This window comes from Schistocerca americana, chromosome 1, assembly GCF_021461395.2.
Source record: "Schistocerca americana isolate TAMUIC-IGC-003095 chromosome 1, iqSchAmer2.1, whole genome shotgun sequence".
NCBI lineage: Eukaryota > Metazoa > Arthropoda > Insecta > Orthoptera > Acrididae > Schistocerca > Schistocerca americana.
The window spans coordinates 1,031,156,600-1,031,178,133 of NC_060119.1; the positions used below are offsets into that span (position 1 = coordinate 1,031,156,600).

At 39.3% G+C, this 21,534-nt stretch overlaps 1 protein-coding gene across 1 annotated transcript in view; it reads right to left on the minus strand.

Annotated features, from left to right (window-relative positions):
- Positions 1 to 641: 641 nt before the first annotated feature.
- The window catches only part of LOC124596086 (retinol dehydrogenase 10-like), a 102,259-nt gene continuing 81,366 nt past the window's right edge, over positions 642 to 21,534 (minus strand). The window contains exon 5 of the mRNA XM_047135080.1: positions 642 to 704. Within this exon, the coding sequence (XP_046991036.1) occupies positions 642 to 704 (63 nt within the window). The remainder of the gene's footprint in view (positions 705 to 21,534) is intronic.

Genomic DNA, 21,534 nt, shown 5'->3' on the forward strand with positions numbered 1-21,534 from the left:
ATGAATCAGATTTAGTGTTTGTAAAATAAAGGGAAGTCAACCACTCACCTGTAGCTAACTGATGTGTCGCACATAGAAACATGCAACAGAAAACTGCATTTACGTTAGCTTTTGAGCTCTTAGTCTTTCTCTAGCAGAAGTACACACATGCAGGCACCCATGTGTACACACCCGCAGCTGCAGATTTGTATGCTCAGCTGTCTGTGTGATTGTGTTTGTGAATGTGTGTACTTTTACCAGAGAAAGTGCAAGAGCTCAAAAGCTAGTGTAACTACTGTTTTCTGTTGCATGTTCCTTCATGCCAAGCATCAGTCAGCTGTACATGAGTGGTTGCCTTTCCTTTATTTTGCACATTATTCCAGCCAAGAATTTCCATTGTTGTTAAACATTACATATTCCTTTTCTAGATACTTACCACATTAACATTCTCTGAAATTCATATTCGTATCCCATCAACAGTGTTTATGATCTATGTAGTCCATTTGTAAACACTGTAAGAACTACTTCTACAGGTGATATTTGCATGTCCTTTTTTTAAAAAAAATCACTGTGGGTTTTAATTTGATCAAAGCCAGTGTGAAAGATATTAGGTAATGGTATCACAGATGCTCTTATCTTGTATCATGCCATGTAACAATTAGTCAAGCTCGACAGCTCGATGTAGGAACTTGTTTGTCATATGTAGCACACTGTGTGGGAGCAGTCTGCAATTTAAGACACAAAAATCACTAAAAATTCTGGTGAGACAAAGTAGTTTTGGTAAATAGTAAAGTCAAACAGTGGGAAATCCAGGATGGAATATAACAGTATTATGAAAAGTATAGTTGTTACTCACCATATAGTGGAGATGCTGAGTCACAGATAGGCACAATAAAAAGACTGTAGGAAAGTGAGTTCCCAGTGAACAAGACCTTTGTCAAAAATAGACAACACACACACACACACACACACACACACACACATCTGCAGCTCACTCATAACACGACCACAGTCTCTGGCAGCTGAATCCACACTAAAGTCACCGCTATTTGGTAAATAGTAACTTAGAGAAGATTGTTTGAAACTAGAACTGTACTACTAAAAGAAGACTCATGCTAGAGGATAGTTCACAGTAAGTGAGGAAGACAGAAGATAAGTAATTGATGTACATTCATACCCAACTGCATCAATTAATTTATATGATAAAGTAATAATAAAAGGTCAGTCTAAGCATGAATGCCAGATGTTAGTTATAATATAAACAAAAGTACTATTCACTTCAATAAATGTCATACAAGTGAAATATAAACAATGACTAGGCACAAAATCAAAGAAACTGAACTGAACCATTAATAACGAATCAAAGTAAAATTCAGCAACCCAAGCACAAATACTTAATTATCAAAATAAAAAGTTGTGATTCTTGGTGTATGAAAATTCATATAATGTGGGTTGAAACAGTTAGAAATGGCTGGCCATCTACAATGTCACATCAGGTGAAATGCATCAGTCTACAAAGAAGACTGCTTGCTGAACATTGTCCCATCCTAGAACATTGTTTTGGTGTATGAGACTCATACCAGATGAGGCTAAAAGGGAATACTGAACATGTATAAAGGAGAGCATGTTTAGTCACAGGTTTGTTTGACATATGGGAGATTGATATGATAAATGCTGAAAATCCTGAATTTGGCGCTCTTTTAAGATAGATGGCAATTACATCACAAAAGCTTACTTACCAAACTCTAAGGAACAGTATTAAATGAAGAATTACAGGATTATATATTTGTGCAGTACAACAATATTGATAGAGAAACACCATTAGGAAATATAGTTTTTTATATTTAATATGTTCCTGGCAGTTTACACAGGTGTACTACACAGAGACATATAACACAAAATATGTAGCATTGATATAGTACATAGAGTATGTATAATAGGCACAGAGGCATATACACACAAACTCTCTGCTGATACACATAACTAATATTTAGTTCACCAAATCCCAACACCTCCCCTTGAACAAATATTATTATGTGCTTATAACATTACACTATCTCAAAGCACTATGCCTGAAACTTTATGTTTTTAAACCATACAGTTTTAATGATTTCTGGAATTTGTCTTTGCTAAGACACTTGATAATAAATCACAAAGCATTTCCTCTGTACACGAATAGTTTATATTATATCCTCCTGTTTTAGGTGGTACGTAATAAAATGGTGCCTAGTATGTATGTGCTTGGATTGAACACTTGTTATATTGTTCTGAGTTAACTTCATAGCTCCCTTTTCATCGGCTCAATACTCATATGTGGCTCACTTGTTGTATGGTGAAAGACAAAGGCATATAATCAGCGTCAACAATACTCAAAGCCTCTGTTGTTTGGTTCTTCTAAGATTAGGGTAAATACCCTAATCTTACATGTGTGCGGGCGCACATCAAGAGTCGTGGCACCCATCTAGCAGATAATTGGCGATCCTCCATGACCATTTTGTGCACTTTTGCAATGATTTCTGGAGTAGTGACACATCTTGGCCAAACACTGTGTGGATTGTCATCTAAGCTCTCACGACCAAATTTAAATTCATTTGTCCATTTGGCAACAGATGAATATGAAAGAGCAGTCCCCCAGTGTACTCTGGAAATCGGCATGAATGTCATTTGCTTTCTTACTTTTCTTTAGGAACTACTTAGTCACTGCTCGAATCATGATTTATTCCATCTTCACAAATCACTACACAGGAACTACAGAGCCACATCATCACCACAGCTCTCTTTCAAGAGCACTGATGTGGCATGTGTTTAGAGGCAACAGTCCAATGAATATCATGTGAACAACTCATTGCACTAGCACTGACCTCTCGTGGTGATTCCGAGAACTTTTCAAACCATCCTCGTAATATGTTTTTGCCCATTAACTAGTTACATATTGTCATCCTCATATACAATAGAGTCCATGCATATACTTAATTTTGACTGGTGTGTGTGTGTGGCATGAAATTATTTTTATTTCTCATGTTGTATGTATGGTTAAAATGCTTCTCCTCAAATAAATTTTGTGTGCTGTGTAGGAAGATTATAACTTCACAGATGTAGGAAGTAACTGTTGCTAAGAAAGCAATGCAGGAATGTACAGGTGACTACTGGTTCAGCGTTTCTGTGTCACTTCTAACCGGATTTTCTTGTGTGAAATTTTGCAGACTATCCTCTTTGCCTGGCATACATGTTCTTATGTTAGAATCACTCTCTCAGTATGCTCTCTATAAGCATTTGTAGACCAGTTAAGTTGCTCTTCAACAGTTGTTTAGTGGCATTTGACAGGGAATTGTATGAGAAAATTACTAATAAAAACAAGTCAATTTGTATAGCAGTGCTTCTCCTGTTAATTAACTGATGAGTCCTCAGAATCTGAATGACAGATATTGCAAATCATCTTGCAGTAGCACCATCTGAATATGGACTATGTATCTTGAAGGATAAAGGGGTTTTACATGGCTCCCACAGTTGGCTGTCATCATCATCTGTTGTAGAGTTATCAGTTCTCTCACCTCCTTTCAGCCTTGTTTCCTAAATCAACGTATTCTAAAGGCACACACATTTACAAATGTTCACTTTGTTCAACATTACATATATTGCCTGTTTCCATAATATCTACATCCACTCCACTGATAGGAGATACATAAAAAAAGAATGAGAAGATTAATAGAAAAGAAAAGGTAGCAGAAAGAAGAATGGTAAAATGAATAACTAGCAAAATGTCAAATGTGAGGAAAGTTAAAACAACAGGAAAAAATAAAAGTGATGTGTAGTGGCTCAGAAAAGTGGAAGCTGAAGTTAAAAAAGTAAAAGAAATTGAGGATCAAGCTATATGCCTCTACCGGTATGTTTTGATGGGGGCACCAGCATTGGGTACTTCAACAAATCTATGAAGAAGCAAGCACAACTACAGTTCCACTGTGGCAACAATTCTCATCTACAGGATCTTTCAACTGCTCGGACCATTGCCTATACTGACACCTTATGTATTTGTACATGTTACTGTAAGACTTGTCCCAGTGTGACACTGTTTTGAATCATCAGTGGGACATGATGTGAAAGGTATTCACCCCAAATCTTAACAACACTGAATAGACTGCCATACTACTTTCAAATAAAAAACCTTTGAAAAGTTCTGGAACCTGCAGGATAGAATGTACAAATAAACATAAAAAGATTAGCTGATCAACTTGCAGTGTAAGTGGCATCCTGCTTTAAATGAGTAAATGTTAAAAAGTTCTAAGATCAATTGAGCATAGTCATTATTATTCTTATCAATTTTGTTGATTAAATGAAGTGTTGAAACTACATCATTCATTAATCTAGGCATCATAATCTGCACATGAACTCAAATATACCAGAATATTTCAGGGACACTTTCCACCTGTACAATTTAGGAAAGCTGATTTTGGTAGGAAGGATACAGGTGGCACAGGCTGTGAAGCAGCCAGTGAAGTGAAGAATGTAGCGTTGGGCAGTGTGTTCAGCAACTGGGTGATCCAGCTGTCTCTTGTTCACAGTTGGTTGGTGGTGATGCCCAGATAGAATGCAGCACAATGGTTGCAGCTTAGTTTGTACACCACACTGTTTTCATAGGTAGCCCTGCCATTGATGGACAGGAGACAGCTGTGTCTGGGCTAAAGTAGATGCTAGTGTGAGTATGTGTGGGGCAGGTCTTGTGTCTAGGTCTACTGCAGCAATATGAACCATAATGCAAGGGGTTGAGAGCAGGGGTGGAGTAGGAATGGACAAGGATATTGTGTAGGTTCAGCTGGTGGCAGAGTACTACTGTTGGCGTGGTGGGCAGGATAGCGGGCAAGATATTCCTCATTTCAGGGCATGATGAGGGGTAGTCAAAATCCTGTTGGAGAATGTGATTCAGTTGCTGTAGTCATGGGTGGTATTGAGCCATAAGGGGAGTGGTCCTTTGTGGACAGATAGTGGGAATGTGGGAGACAGTAGGTGATTGGAGAGACTAGGCACAAGAGATCTGTTTCTGTAAAAGGTTAGGAGGCTAATTTCAGTCTGTGAAGGCCTCAATGAGACCTTTGGTACATTTGGAGAGGGACTCCTCCTCACTATAGATGCAATGGCTATGAATGGCTAGGCTGTATGGACATGGGTGGCAGGTGGCAAAGTGGAATTATTGCTGGTGGTTGGTATGTTTGATATGGACAGAAGTACTGATGTGGGTAGCCATCTTTGAGGTGGATGTCAACATCAAGAAAAGCAGCTTGATTGATTGAGGAGGATCTGGTGAAGTGAATGGAGGAGAAGGTGTTGAGGTTCTGGAGGAATGTGGGTACGGTGTCCTCGCCTTTGGCCCAGATAATGAAGATATCAATGTATCTGAACCAGGTGAGGCATTTGGGATTCTGGGTAGTTAGGAAAGATTCCTCTAGATGGCCCATGAATAGGTTGGCATAGGATAGTGCCATGTGGGTGCCAATTGCTGTACCATGGATATGTTTGTGTATGGTGCCTTCAAATGTGAAGTAATTGTGGATGAGGATATATTGGTCATCGTGACAAGGAAAGAGGTTGTAGCCTTTTGGGCATTGGGACAGGTAGTGTTCAATAGTGGCAAGGCCATGGGCATTAGGGATGTTAGTGTGCAGGGAGCTGGCATTAATAGTGATGAGAAAGGCGCTGGGTGGTAAAGGAACAGGAATTTTGGAGTCATGGGAGGAAATGATTGGTGTCTTTGATATAGGAGGGTAGGTTCTGGGTAAGGTGTTGGTCCACAAGAGCAGAGACTCTCTCAGTGGAGGCACCATAACCAGCCACATTAGGACATCCTTAGTGGTTCGGGTTATGGACTTTAGGGAACATGTAGAAGGCAGGAGTGTAGGGACTGGTAGGTATGAGGAGATAATATTCATGGGAGATGTTCTGTGATGGGCCTAGGATTTGAGGAGAGACTGGAGATCCTATTGTTTTTCTGGAATGGGGTCACTGTGGCAGAGTTTTCAGATGTATAAATCTGACAGCTGGTGGACTCTTTCCACAGAGATAAATGGAATGTGATATCAGCTGATATTCATAAGTGTAATGTAACCATTTTCTGATGTACTCTCCCAGTTTGTAATTGGTTTTGGTGATGAAGAATAAAATATTTAAATACTGCATCTACTTATTTTTGACAGTTACTTTACAAAGTACAGGGCTATTACAAATGATTGAAGCGATTTCATAAATTCACTGTAGCTCCATTCATTGACATATGGTCACGACACACTACAGATATGTAGAAAAACTCATAAAGTTTAGTTCGGCTGAAGCCGCACTTCAGGTTTCTGCCGCCAGAGCGCTCGAGAGCGCAATGAAACAAAATGGCGACAGGAGCCGAGAAAGTGTATGTCGTGCTTGAAATGTACTCACATCATTCAGTCATAACAGTGCAACGACACTTCAGGACGAAGTTCAACAAAGATCCACCAACTGCTAACTCCATTCGACAATGGTATGCGCAGTTTAAAGCTTCTGGATGCCTCTGTAAGGGGAAATCAACGGGTCGGCCTGCAGTGAGCGAAGAAACGGTTGAACGCGTGCGGGCAAGTTTCACGCGTAGCCCGCAGAAGTCGACGAATAAAGCAAGCGGGGAGCTAAACGTACCACAGCCGACGGTTTGGAAAATCTTATGGAAAAGGTTAAAGCAGAAGCCTTACCATTTACAATTGCTACAAGCCCTGACACCCGATGACAAAGTCAAACGCTTTGAATTTTCGGCGCGGTTGCAACAGCTCATGGAAGACGATGCGTTCAGTGCGAATCTTGTTTTCAGTGATGAAGCAACATTTTTTCTTAATGGTGAAGTGAACAGACACAATGTGCGAATCTGGGTGGTAGAGAATCCTCATGCATTCGTGCAGCAAATTCGCAATTCACCAAAAGTTAACGTGTTTTGTGCAATCTCACGGTTTAAAGTTTACGGCCCCTTTTTCTTCTGCGAAAAAATCATTACAGGACACGTGTATCTGGACATGCTGGAAAATTGGCTCATGCCACAACTGGAGACCGACAGCACCGACTTCATCTTTCAACAGGATGGTGCTCCACCGCACTTCCATCATGATGTTCGGCATTTCTTAAACAGGAGATTGGAAAACCGATGGATCGGTCGTGGTGGAGATCATGATCAGCAATTCATGTCATGGCCTCCACGCTCTCCCGACTTAACCCCATGCGATTTCTTTCTGTGGGGTTATGTGAAAGATTCAGTCCAGAATGAGATTTTCACTCTGCAGCGGAGTGTGCGCTGATATGAAACTTCCTGGCAGATTAAAACTGTGTGCCCGACCGAGACTCGAACTCGGGACCTTTGCCTTTCGCGGGCAAGTGCTCTACCAACTGAGCTACCGAAGCACGACTCACGCCCGGTACCCACAGCTTTACTTCTGCCAGTACCTCGTCTCCTACCTTCCAAACTTTACAGAAGCTCTCCTGCGAACCATGCAGAACTAGCACTCGTTGCCCGCGAAAGGCAAAGGTCCCGAGTTCGAGTCTCGGTCGGGCACACAGTTTTAATCTGCCAGGAAGTTTCATATCAGCGCACACTCCGCTGCAGAGTGAAAATCTCATTCTGGAAACATCCCCCAGGCTGTGGCTAAGCCATGTCTCCGCAATATCCTTTCTTTCAGGAGTGCTAGTTCTGCATGGTTCGCAGGAGAGCTTCTGTAAAGTTTGGAAGGTAGGAGACGAGGTACTGGCAGAAGTAAAGCTGTGGGTACCGGGCGTGAGTCGTGCTTCGGTAGCTCAGTTGGTAGAGCACTTGCCCGCGAAAGGCAAAGGTCCCGAGTTCGAGTCTCGGTCGGGCACACAGTTTTAATCTGCCAGGAAGTTTCGTTTGAAAGATTCAGTGTTTAAACCTCCTCTACCAAGAAACGTGCCAGAACTGCAAGCTCGCATCAACAATGCTTTCGAACTCATTGATGGGGACATGCTGCGCCGAGTGTGGGAGGAACTTTATTATCAGCTTGATGTCTGCCGAATCAGTAAAGGGGCACATATCAAACATTTGTGAATGCCTAAAAAAACTTTTTGAGTTTTTGTATGTGTGTGCAAAGCATTGTGAAAATATCTCAAATAATAAAGTTATTGTAGAGCTGTGAAATCGCTTCAATCATTTGTAATAACCCTGTACTTATCTTACCATACAGACATAGTCACAATCATCATCTCATCTAAATGGCTACATACATGTAGATATCCTGTTGGAGCTGTGAAGCCTCTAATCATTTCCATTAATAAAACTGTAATCATTTTATACCACTTATTATGTAAATGAAGGTTGAAAATACAATTATTAAAGCATCTTTCTATAAGTTATAAAAGGGTGGTCTGTAGAAAGTTGGACTTACCTCTGCAAGTGGCTGATGGGAAGCAATAAAGCAGGGATACTGCGTTCATTACAATTCTTGAGAATCGCATCTACCACAGATTCAGCTATTTGCTGAGCATTTAGTACAGGTAGGTAACTGTAAAAATTAATGCATGACACAAAAGAAATCTCTAGATCTGTAATTTCACAATTTTAAGGTCAACAAGCAGTCTTATAAATGAAATCTGGAATTTTATCATCTCCCTAAAGAGCACATCACATTTTCTTATGACATTAGCAAATGCATATACATCCCAACTGTGTTGTTTCAATGAATAAATTCAGCTTTGTACAGGAATTTCATAAATACATCATGAAATGGAGAAGCAGATTTTATACACCAGCCTAATAAGTCACATGCCAACAGCCGTGTCTCAGTGGTAACACCAGTTCCCGTCAGATCACCGAAGTTAAGCGCTGTCAGGCTGGGCTAGCACTTAGGTGGGTGACCATCCAGTCTGCCGGGTGCTGTTGGCAAGCAGGGGTGCACTCAGCCCATGTGAGGCAAACTGAGGAGCTATTTGATTGAGAAGTAGCAACTCCGGTCTCAGAAACTGACACATGGCCGGGAGAGTGGTGTGCTGACCACATTCCCCTACATATCCACATCCAGTGATGCCTATGGGCTGAGGATGACACGACAGTTGGTTTGTACCATTGGGCCATCATGGCCTGTTCAGGAGGAGTTTACTTTTTTTTTTTTAATTAGTCACATAGATGCTTTGGCCACTTTATAACAGAAGGAATGTACAATATCCCACATTCACTTTTATATTGAAGCCACTACCACACAGGAAATATGTTAATAAATTAAGTGTTACATATACTATTTTATGCAAGAAGACATCTTAACAGAAGGTGGATGTATGACTTTTTGACTTCTGAAAGCACGCAAGAACAACACGGCTGCCTTTGCTTCTAGATTGTAAAACATGGAGGAGAGCTAAGGAGGCTTTTATCCACCAGTAATTGACAAGTGATTCATAATAATATTAGATTTACAGACATGTAAATCAAACTACAATGAAGTGTACAGGATGAAATATTGAGGAAGAAGAAGCTATTGCTTTATTGCAACATAAAAACTAAACCATAACTCATATGAATCTGTTCAATAGCTCATTCAGCAACAGAATAAAACATACACAAAACAAAGATAAAACATAAATCAGCGACTAAAAATAGTAATCAACTGCACATATCATTACACAGCACATAACACTTCACTTCATCACTCTCCTCCTTAGTTTCAACGAGCTTAGTTTCTGTTGAGCTAGATGTATGTCCAGATTGGGTAAGAAAGGGTCATGCATAGGCTGCTGGTGGTACATTACAGAAAACCTCTGATGTCTGTTGTCGCTGAGCTGTGGTGGGCGATGGAGCAGCTGGAGTGTTTGTTGAGTCTTTGGTGTTTGTAGATCAGTGTGTACTGATGTAGAATGCATGGAAAGCTGATATGAGCCTGTCAACAGTGATGGTGTTTGCTATACCAATCATATCAACTCTGAATGTCTTGTCCTCCCTACTGATGACATGGTAAGGTTGATCGTAGGGTGGCTGCAATGGCTTGTGTACTGTGTCATGTCATGTGAATATATGATGGCACTTCCAAAGCTCATCAAAAACAAAAGGGTGACAGGTCTGCTGATCCCTTCCAGCAATGGGCCATAGTTGCCAGATTTGTGTACGCAGCTTTTGTACGAAATCTGATGGGTCAATGCAGTCATCTCGTACGTTGGCAAAGAACTCAGCAAACAGTGGTGTTGGCTGACTATAAACAAGCTTTGCAGTTGTGGCTTTCAGGTCTTATTTCAACAATGCATGGAGACCCAGTAGGTACAATAGGGATATTTTCAATTTGTGGTGTACATATTCAAATAAACAATTTTTTTGCTGGTTGATGGTAGCTCTTACCTGCTTTGTACCCAGAGGGTGGTGAGTGCTATGAACAGGTATGACTCAAATTGTCTTCCCTGATGTGTTGTAATTCATAGAGGCACACTGAAATAGGTGATCCATCCCTGAAAGGATACAGTCATGACACTTTTGCCAGTAACGTCCGTGATTGGGAACACCTCAGGCCTGTGTGTAAAACAATTGCTGGTTGTAAGGCAGTAGGTGTATAATTCCAATGGTGGCGGAGGTCTTACAAGGCACAGATGAACATGTTCAAATCTATAATTTGGAGGAAGAAATGTGCCAAGAGGTGACCTAATATGCCGACTAATTTTATTTTGTTGCAGGCCACATTTTGTCACACACATTGCTTGCAATTTTTGTTCTTGTGTGGCTAGAGAAAAGTTCGCTTTGCCATGTTGGTTGTGGCTCATACTCCAGGGTGTGACATGTTCATTAAAAAAAAAAAGTAAGCACTAATAATGCACCTTCTGTGATGACAGTCATCCACTTGGTGCGTAACAACTTGGTCAGTTCATCCTTCAGCTTCAGTGAATCACGCAAGAATTTCTTCTCTAGTGCAGCTAGGATGACATGATTATGAACAAACCAAAGGTCATAATTGGTTATGCCAAGAAATTGTCATATATCTTTAATTGTCATAGGCTGTGGGAAATTAAGCATAGTTTCTACTTTCTCTTTGGGGTCTTTATGTCTTACATTGACAGTATAGTCTAGGAACTCTACTTCAGCTGCTCTGAAGATGCACTTCAATGGGTTGATTGGCAGGCCAAGTACATGTAGCTGAGTGAAGATCTATCATGAGCATGACAGCTGTTCTGCCTCTGAGTCTGGCATAACCTGGATGTCATCGATATTCACATAACAAATCTCTAAGTCTCATGTGACTTCATCCATGAACGTTGAAATGTCTGGGCAACATTACAAAGTCCAAAATGCTTTGGAGTAAATTCATATAGTACAAACGATGTGCAGCTGGTGGTCTTAGCAACATTGTCTGGTGTACATAGCATTATACTCCATATAGCACTGCACTTCAAAGATAATTGGCTATAAGTGAGTAAGCAGAAGTGCTGTCATCCTTAACACTCCTCTTCCCCTCCCCCATTGACCATTAGGTTTTAAATTCATTACTTCAGTCTGGCCTCATTACTGCAGCATAGTTTATAGGTCTATGAATCTTTGCGCATAGCGGCTTCCTCTCCCTCTCTTTTTGTCTTGCCTTCCATCATTGCCCCCAATATCATCATGTGTCTGTGCAACATGTCATAAATCTTGCCTAAACTTGGTACATCGTCTCTGGCAAAATATCCTCATCCAACTTCCCATTGTATCTTCCCCTCTATTGGCCTTACTCCTGATTTCATTTTTCTTCCTTCCTTGTGTTTATTTTCTATTAATCTGTTCTACTCCATCGAGCTCATCTCCCCACCCTTCTGCCCCTCCAATGCCAATCTTATGCATCTGTGTGTAGATCTAATAACTCTGAAAAAGAATGCAACTCTGCAAGCTGAACCGCCCAGGATTTTCCAATATTACACTTAAATTATTTCTTTGAGATGTGCCATTTCACTGAGAAAAACTGTTTGAATATGTATAAGTAACACATACAAACAAATGAACAAAACTGAAAGGAAGTATTCCATCTACTCCAAATTTCTCAGTTGAGATAGTTTTTCAGTGAGATATAGCTCCAAACAGTACCAACAGCATTTTAATCGAGTGAAATTATATTACTCCAGAGACCTATGCAGACAGAAGTGATATATGAAAATTTTGTAGCAAGGCTGGGATTTTAACCCAGGTCTCCTGTTCACTAGGGGTGAGCAAGAGGATGTTAATTTTATCTGTGGTATTCAGCCATTTGACAAAAATCAAAAGTTAGTTGCGGAACAGTTTTACATATCACACCCTTCTCATCTATATCCCCTTCTTTCAAAGTAGTAAGGGTATCTCACACACACAGTACTTCCACCTGTCTCCTCCCATCAGTTTCATTTTACATCTGCCTATCACCCCTCTCCATCTTCCACCTGCTCCCTACACCTCACCCACCTCCCCCTCATCTCTGTCCATTTCTTCCTCTCCACATTCTTTGTCTACCCCCTCCTTCCCTTTCCCTCTCTCCATCTCCTCCTCCCCTGTCTCTCTGTCCATCTCTTTCTCACATCTCTCAGGCCCTCTCCTCATCCCCCCTCTCCATGACCATGTCCTCATCCCCATCTCTCTTTCAATATCCACTTCCATCTTTCCTCTTTCCATCTCCTGCTCCCCTCTCTCTGTCCATCACCACCTTTGCCCCCTCCCTCTGTCCATCTCCTCATTCCCCTCTATCTATCCATCCAGTCCTTCCCCTCCCTCCATACTGCTCCTCCTCCCCCTCAGGCTGTCCACCTCCTCCACTCCCCCTCTGTCTTTCCATTTCCTCCTCCTCCTCCACCTCTCTGTCCATCTCCTCCTCCCCAATCTCTCTGTCCATCTTTTCCTTCCCCTCTCTCTGTCCATCTCCTCATCCACCACCCTCCCCCCCCCCCCCATCCTTTGACCACTTCCTATGTCACCCTAATCCCAATGTGAGCCAGACAGTTCTTACCCCCAAAGCGATTCATTCCAGACAATAAGTATTGTGTTTATTAATCCAGTGGCATTGGCAGAGATGAGGAGCACACTTATGTAAAAGATACATCCACTTTTATAATATGTATAGACTAGCTTAGTAGTTCCTGCTGCTTTGCTCACATTTGGGTAGTAATTACATTAAAAATAATTTTAGAAACTTATTATGCCTACTGAAAAATTAATGTATTAATGAACCATTTATTTTTCTGTGGAATTCTGACAAAGTCAATTTGTTGAGGTAACCGTTAAACAGCTTTCTTTGATTTAGTTCACTAATTGCAACACCTTCCAAACTTTTAATGCTAATTAAGGCTTCAAAGTAATGATCTTTTCTGAATGAACTACTTCTGAACAAAACAAGATTCTGGTAGCTGGATTAAAAGGCCTTTGTTAATCATGCAATTTGCATTCTTGTGGTGATATTTCCACAGAAACTTTCATCCCATAACACATATTTCTTTATATCTAACCAACAATCGAAATATGAATTTTCTTAAAAATTTTCATCTCCCATTTCTCCCACTTGGGGGCTTTAATTTCCAAAAACAATGAAACACGTAATTTTTTATTTTTAACAAACATATCAAATACAATTATTCATGGATTTAATTTCGAAAATGTTTTCACAATGAACAATTTTATAAAACTATTTATCCCCTGTTTCACTCCCTTACATGGTTGAATTTCCAAAAGCACTGAAAAACTTTTTTTTATTTTTATTTCTAATTGAGAAATCAAACACCAATTTTCATAGATGTAGCTTTAAAAATTGTTTAGTAGTTCTTTAATAATGATTTACTTTCAAAAAAACATTCACTTACTATTTTACCTACTAAGAGTTGAATTTCCAAAAACAGAGAAAAACTTATGTTTTATATTTCTAACTGAATAGTCACATTAAAATTTTAATGCATTTAGCGTTTAAAAGGCTTACATATGAAAAATTTTCATAAAACATTTCATCCCTTATTTAGCCACCCTGGAGATTGATTTTCCAAAAACACCTTACCTCATGGAGTACTTTTTTTAGTCCTCACACTTGCTACCTGAAATGGTGCCATATTTTTGTCTGAAACATGTACCTGAACCTGCATTAAAATGTGATCAATCACCAACTGCTCATTCACAATACTCACGAAAGACTGGCTGCTAATTACACTACTCTAAGAACTTGCAGATATCAGTATGTATGGTGTGGTGCATAACAATTGATATATGGGATATTAGCTCTTAAACTCTTCTATTTTCAGATATGTTGCATATCCAATAATACATGCAGTTCACTTTGCTTACCAACTATCCCACTGAGTTCTGTTTCAGGGGCTTGCTTCCATGATCTATCTTCGCTGACAAGTAAAGACATTTGTAAGTAGTAACCTATACTAAAATAATGTGAAAATGGCAAATCTAAGAATTACGCATGTGACAAAAATTAAATTTGTCAGAAAATGAGCTTTCAGCCAACAAGGTCTTCGTCAGAGATAGAACATCCACACACGCACACACACACGCACACACACACACACACGCACACGCACACACACTCATGCAAACACACACACGTGACCACAGTCTCTGGCTGCTGAGGTGCCCTCAGCCTCTGTCTAACCTCTCAACTGCATGTAGTTTCCCTACCCTCTCTCCACCTCATCCTTGTATGATTTTACTGGCCACCACTCCTACCCTTCTATCCCTCCTGATCCTCGCCCCAGCCTCCTCCTTACCCCTACAAACCAATCGCTCTTCTTCCATCATGTGCAGCTGCTCGCAGTGTGGCCTCAGCAGTCAGAGACTGTTGTTGTGTGTGTGTGTGTGTGTGTGTGTGTGTATGTGTGTGTGTGTGTGTTTTCTATTTCTGATGAATACCTTGTTGGCTGAAAGCTTGTTTTCTGACTGTCTTTTAGTTGTGCCTATCTGCGACTGAGCATCTCCGCTATATGGGGAGTAGCAACTATCCTTTTCATAACATAGTTACATTACATTCTGGATTTTCCATTATAAAAATTAAATTTATAGCTTGGGTTATGTATAGAGCAGTATATATATGATTAGACACACATAACCATAAATAATCTGTCACAATAAGAATTCATTCCAGTGTGAAGCCCCCAACATGTTGCAATCAGAGACTCCAAACATAGTAGCAAGGAATCTAAGAATAATTTATTTCAGTGTCATGTTCCTCCAAAGAATTTTATGAGGCCACAAAGCATCAACAGTGGTTGCTGAACAGTTGTAACAAACAAGTGACCACAGGTTCTAATCTGTTGATATGTGGCACGTTGAGTTTCCTGATTGAGGAACAGCGTTTTGGGCTCTGAAGGCCTTCCTAATGTAGCATCTACTGTTGTGATCACCATGAATATGTAGGAGTCTAGACTGCATAATTGTATATCACATATGGTGCTGCTTCACTTGTCTTTCAACAATGTAGATTACTAGATTGCTGTTGTCATAGTTTACTTATTAATTCATTTAGCATCCATTTATCATGTACATGATATACGAGATGTGACAATAAAGTAATGAGATTGATGTGGCAAAAAATGTTGCTTACCATTCCAGTCAAGTTTAGTGTTGTCTCCTTCAAAGTAGTTCCCTTCTGATTGCACACACTTTTTCCAGCGCTTCTGCCATTGATGATAACATTTCTGGAACTCATCTTCTGTAATATCCTCCAAGACCATCATAACAGCTTTTTGGACGTCTTGTGTTGTTTGAAAATGGTGTCCCTTGACCGCTGTTTTGACTCTTAGAAAAAAGTCGCACGGAGTGATATCTGGTGAATAAGGTGGCTGTGGTAGTACTGAAATTTTTTTTGAGATTAAAAATTGCTGTACTGACAGAGCAGTATCGGATGGCCCTTCATCATGATACAGAATCCAACAATCAGCAATGTTGGCACGGACACGAAGAACTCTTTTACGAAGTCTTTCTAAAATTTCTCTGTATTAATATTGGTTAACTGTTTGTCCAGGAGGCACCCACTTTTTGTGAACAATTCCCTTGGAATCAAAGAAGCACACATTTCACTTTTGACTTTGACATTCGAGCTTTTTGTGGTCTGAGTGATCCCTTTGAGCACCATTGCGAACTTTGGCATTTTGTCTCCGGATCATAGTGAAAAAACCAACTTTCATCACAAGTGATAACACGGCTCAACAATTCTGGATTGATTTCCATTTGCTCTAACAGATCAGCTGCCACATTTTTCCGTTTCTTGCTGTTGTGGTGTGAGATGTTTGGGGACAATTTTTGCACAAATCTTTCTCACACCAAGATCTTCAGTTATTATTAGATGGACCATTTCTTGATTGATGTTCAGTTCTGTTGCAATCATTTTCACAGATAATCTTTGTTCAGATCATACGAGTTCATGCACCCTGGCCAAGTTGACATCTGTCCGAGAGGTTGATGGTTGTCCACTGCTGTCTTCATCTTCAACATTCGTTCTGCCTTCAGTAAACATTTTATGTCAACAAAAAACTTGAGTTCTTGACATAACCTCCTCTCCAAAGCTCTCCTGAAGCTTATCATAAGTTGTCCTCTCCATTTTTGGGTTACAAGCCCATTTTCAAGCACAAGTAATGTACTTGAAAATGGGATTATAGCCCAAAAAGTAGGTTGTGCCATAACATTAATAATAAAATTGTGAAGCAAGGCAAAAATAGTATTTATTTATTTAATTTGCAATGTTTCATCAAGAAAACCACAGTTGATTTGATTTAAATATTCTAGTTCATTAAGTATTAGAAAACAGAATTTTATGAACATACATATAGACACAAAAGACACATGGCTGAAAACTTAATGACACATCTTGATTTATTTTACCATAATAAGAAATATTGTAGTTAAATTAGTATTATAAAAAAGAATTTCATATGAAACAATGGAAAATCCAAGGTATCCATATATACGGCATAAAATGTACCTAATAACACACATTAATTAACAGGAGTAAAAAGAGCGAAGTTCTATTGAGTAATACTTTGATAATCATAAATTTCTGTGTAGAGAGATAATAACACACATTAATTAACAGGAGTACAATAGTAAGAAGAGCTAAGTTTTATTGAGAAACACTTTGACAATTATAAATTTTGATGCAGAGAGACTATGGGTCAGTACCTACAAATTTGAGCAATATTCAAAATATTCCTTAATGCAGTAGAAGCTGTGGATTAGTAGTAGTTCTTTTAGATCTATTTTAAATTTATTAAATCTGGTATTCTTTTGATCTTATCTGGCAATGCATTGAAGAGAATTTTTCGTTTATGTAGTACACTGCCCTGATATATTGATTTTGTTTGTACATCTCTATGAAAGTCATCCCTATTCTTTATTTCATAATTATGGACAACACTGGTTCAAAGCTGAAAACTTTCCATGAGTTTTAATGAAACAGATAGCAGTACTTTCAAATATAAATGTAAATGGCAGGGTTATGATTGTTAATTCTTTAAAAATACCTCTACATTATTCTTTGCAATGCCATTTATTAATCTGACAGCCTTTTCCTGAAGTTTAAATGACTGTTTTCAAAAGTGGTATTTCCCCTCAGAATAGTATACCATACTACTCATGTAGACTATGCATGTAGGCTGCAACAATATTTGTGCAGTCCTATTATGTAAGACCTGCTTTACATTTTGTTAAGCATTTCTATGTTTTTCTCCTAAAAATCATGATTCTTTTGTTGAATTTGGCTCTTCCCTAATGCAACCTGTACATTGATGCTATTATTTTCCTTATGTGGCTGAAGTTCATCCAAATGATTTTCTTATTATGAACAATTAGACAGTTAAATTTAAACCAACTTTTTGTAACTTCTACTGTTTCGTAAATTTTCTGCTGTAACTCATAACCATTTACTTCATAAAGAGTCAAGTACCATTTGCAAATAACACAGTATATGCAGTTGAAAATTGTTGTGGTAGGTCGGTATGAAAAACCTAAAACAATAAGACAACCATCGAATTTTTTGCAGTCTCTTCATTGCCTTTTTGGTAGCATATCAATCTGCAGTTGTGAAACTGATCTTACTAAGCACTGGACAGTGTTTCCTCAAAAATGGACAAAAAGCCACAATTGTGGTTTTACGTTTTCACATATTTATTATACTCAAGGTCCTTTTGTTTGGACAATGATCAATTTCTTAATTTCACAGAAAAAATAGCACATAAAACAGATTGTCACTCATAGATGAACAAGAGCCCAGTGTCAGAATTTATCAGCTACATCATAATACTATTAAAGCACAGTTTTCAGAACCACTTGCAAGAATGAAAATAGGCCTAACAGATCATCAAAACAAAATGATTGCATGTGATAAGAACACTATTCATATTTGCACGATACATTACAGGAAACAATAATGTCTTGCAGCAGTTACTAAAAGTAAGTCACACAGTTGTATTTCACTCAACACAGTACTTAACAAAAAGTCAATGCACTCAACAAAGAATCGTACCAGTGATAATAGTGGTCCAACCCTCCTTCCAGCAACAACACAATTCAGTCAATGATCTGTCGCGGGGCTCCGCACTTCCCCCACCACCCAGTGCTGCCCTTCCCCCACCACCGGCCGCAGACCGCTCAGAAGCGCCCAGTTGGAGGCTATGGGAGAGGGGTGGAGATTATCAGAGATCAATCATACACCAAGAACACCTGAAGATTGCAAGAAGTCGGCTTGCCGAAATATCGCGCCTTTTGGACTACGCTACCCGGCTGAATACCCGAGAAATTTTCAAGATTTCCGTATGCCAGGAAAACCTCAGATCACACATTTTGATTGATGATGACCAGATTAACCTGTATCCTTAAATTCAGCTGTACAGTCACATTTTGTTTTATCTATGAATATTGGTAAACAGTAGATTCACTTTTGCTGCCATACATGGTGGCACCTTCTACACATATATCAGTATTGTATGATCTGAGGAGATTAACCAGTTGCTGCCTTTCTGTACAGTTATCCCTGAAATTAACTTTGAAATCAAAAAGCACAACTGTTACTCTGAATGATTGTTTAGACAGTTCAAGAGGTTTTCCAGATTATCAGAGAGCATGGTCAAACTGTCAGATGGAGACCTATGCAATTACAATTTTACTTTGTTAGTTTGTATAAGCAATACTAAAAATGATTTTCAATACGTTTGAGATTTTCTATATGGTTGAGATTTTCTATATGTTTGAGATTTTTAAACCTTATTTCCTCACATTTCGCTGCCTCCCTCTATTTCCCTGCAAAACCTAATCATGCAAGTCAGGCTATAGAGGACACGTGTGTTATGAGTTGTGCATGTGTGAAAATGTGTGTTTTTTGTTATTTTGGAGAAAGGATTTTTTGGCTGAAAGCTTACATGTGTATCACTCTTTTCATTGTGCCTATCAGTTAATAGCGACTTTATCTTTTTCATAATGGAATTAGAGAATTATTCAATTCTACATGAAGCAGATATCTTGTCTTATTAATTATTTGAAGTAAAAATTATTGCCTTCTTTTCATCTCTGCCTTGATCTTCAAATCCTGAGTCCTGGACTTCATCTTTCTGTGTTCTTCTGCAATGGTTAGGACCATAAAATATCCTCCATGTGTTGTTTGGAAGCTGTTCTCTGCCTGGTTGTTCTCTGTGACCTGCTGCTTTCCTCTTTTGTCTTCTTTGATGCTTCTTGCCCAGGTGCCCCTTTTTTCCTTGGGGATATTGATTTCAGTGTTGCCTTCAGTTATTTGTGCCACATAAGGCGTATTTACATATTTTTTCAAGCTGTGATCACTGTTTTCATTCACAGTGCACTGGAATTCTCTGTAATCTGCTTCCATTTTATTTGTTCCATCCAGAATTATCAAAGAGTGAAATTAATTTTCTTCAGTGTTTCTAACAACATATTTCCATTGTGCACTTCTTTGACGGATAATGCAAAATATCTTAGCAGAAATGTTAGAATTAATAAACAGGCACAGTTTCATCTATGACTATCCAATAGTAATAAACTCTTATGTCATGATATAAAAACAGTTAAAACTTTCCTGCAATTACCACTATTTATTTTGAAGGAGTTACTGTTCTCACTCTGTCTTAACAGTTCAGGAGTATTTTGTTTACTTATTGAGTTCATAGCAGTTGATGTGTACTAAATTTATGCTGCTTTCACACCATTTTTGGTTTTACGCTTTCTGTGGAATGTTTTAGCACACAACTTTTGCCCATTTATCTGAAGAAGTCAAGTTTTCATAAGTGGATTTCATTGAAGCTCAATTCAACACCATCTTCCATTTTTCTAATGTCAGTTTAGTAATATACACTTTTAGAATCCTGATCCTAAGTTGCTAACCAGACACACATTCACATTCACATTCACATAGCTTCAATATCTCCACTTTCATATTTTATTGTGCACTCTTTTGTTTTTTAGGAGATACATGATGAACTTTCACACAGGCTGCCATCTGGATTTCAAGGTAGCATGTGCACTGATGCACCAAAGAAACTGGTATAGGCATGCATATTCAAATACAGAGATACATAAACAGGCAGAATACAGTGCTGCTATATAAGACAACAAGTATCTGGTGCATTTGTTAGATTTGTTGCAGCTGTTACAATGGCAAGTTATCAAGATGTAAGTGAATTTGAATGTGATGTTATAGTTGGCGCATGAGAGATTGGACACGGAATCTCTGAGGTAGCAATGAAGTGGGGAGTTTCCTGTACGACCATTTCACAAGTGTACTGTGAATATCAGGAATCCAGTAAAACATCAAATCTTTGACATAGCTGTGGCTGGAAAAAGATCCTGCAACAAAACCAACAATGACTGAAGAGAATTGTTCAATGTGACAGAAGTGCAACCCTTCTGCAAAAGCAGATTTCAATCTGCAAAAGCAGATTTCAATGCTGGGCCATCAACAACTGTCAGCATACAAACCATTCAACAAAACATCATCAATATGGGGTTTTGGAGCTGAAGGCCTACTCATGCACCTTTGATGACTGCACAACACAAAGCTTGATGTTCACCTGCACACATCAACACCGACATTGGACTATTGATGACTGGAAACATGTTGCCTAGTCAGACAAATCTCGTTTCAAATTGTATTGAGCAGATGGATGTGTACGGCTATGGAGACAACCTTATGAATCTGTGGATTCTGCACATCAGCAGGGGACTGTTCAAGCTGGTGGAGGCTCTGTAATGGTGTGGGCATGAGAAGTTGGAAGGATAAGGGTCCCCTGACATGTGTAGATACGACTCTGACAGGTGGCACATACGTAAGCATCCCATCTGATCACCTGCATCCATCCATGTCCATTGTGCATTCTGACCAACTTGCGTAATTCCAGCAGGGCAATGCATCATCCCATACATCAAGAATTGCTAGAGAGTGGCTCCAGAAACACTCTTCTGAGTTTAAAAGCTTCTGCTGGCCACCCAACTTCCCAGATATGATCATTATTGAGCACATCTGGGGAGTTTGGCAACATGTTGTTCAAAAAGAGATCTCCACCCCTCGTACTCTTACAGATTAATGGACAGCCCTGCAGGATTCATGGTGTAAATTTTTTCTAGCACTACTTCAGACATTAGCTGAC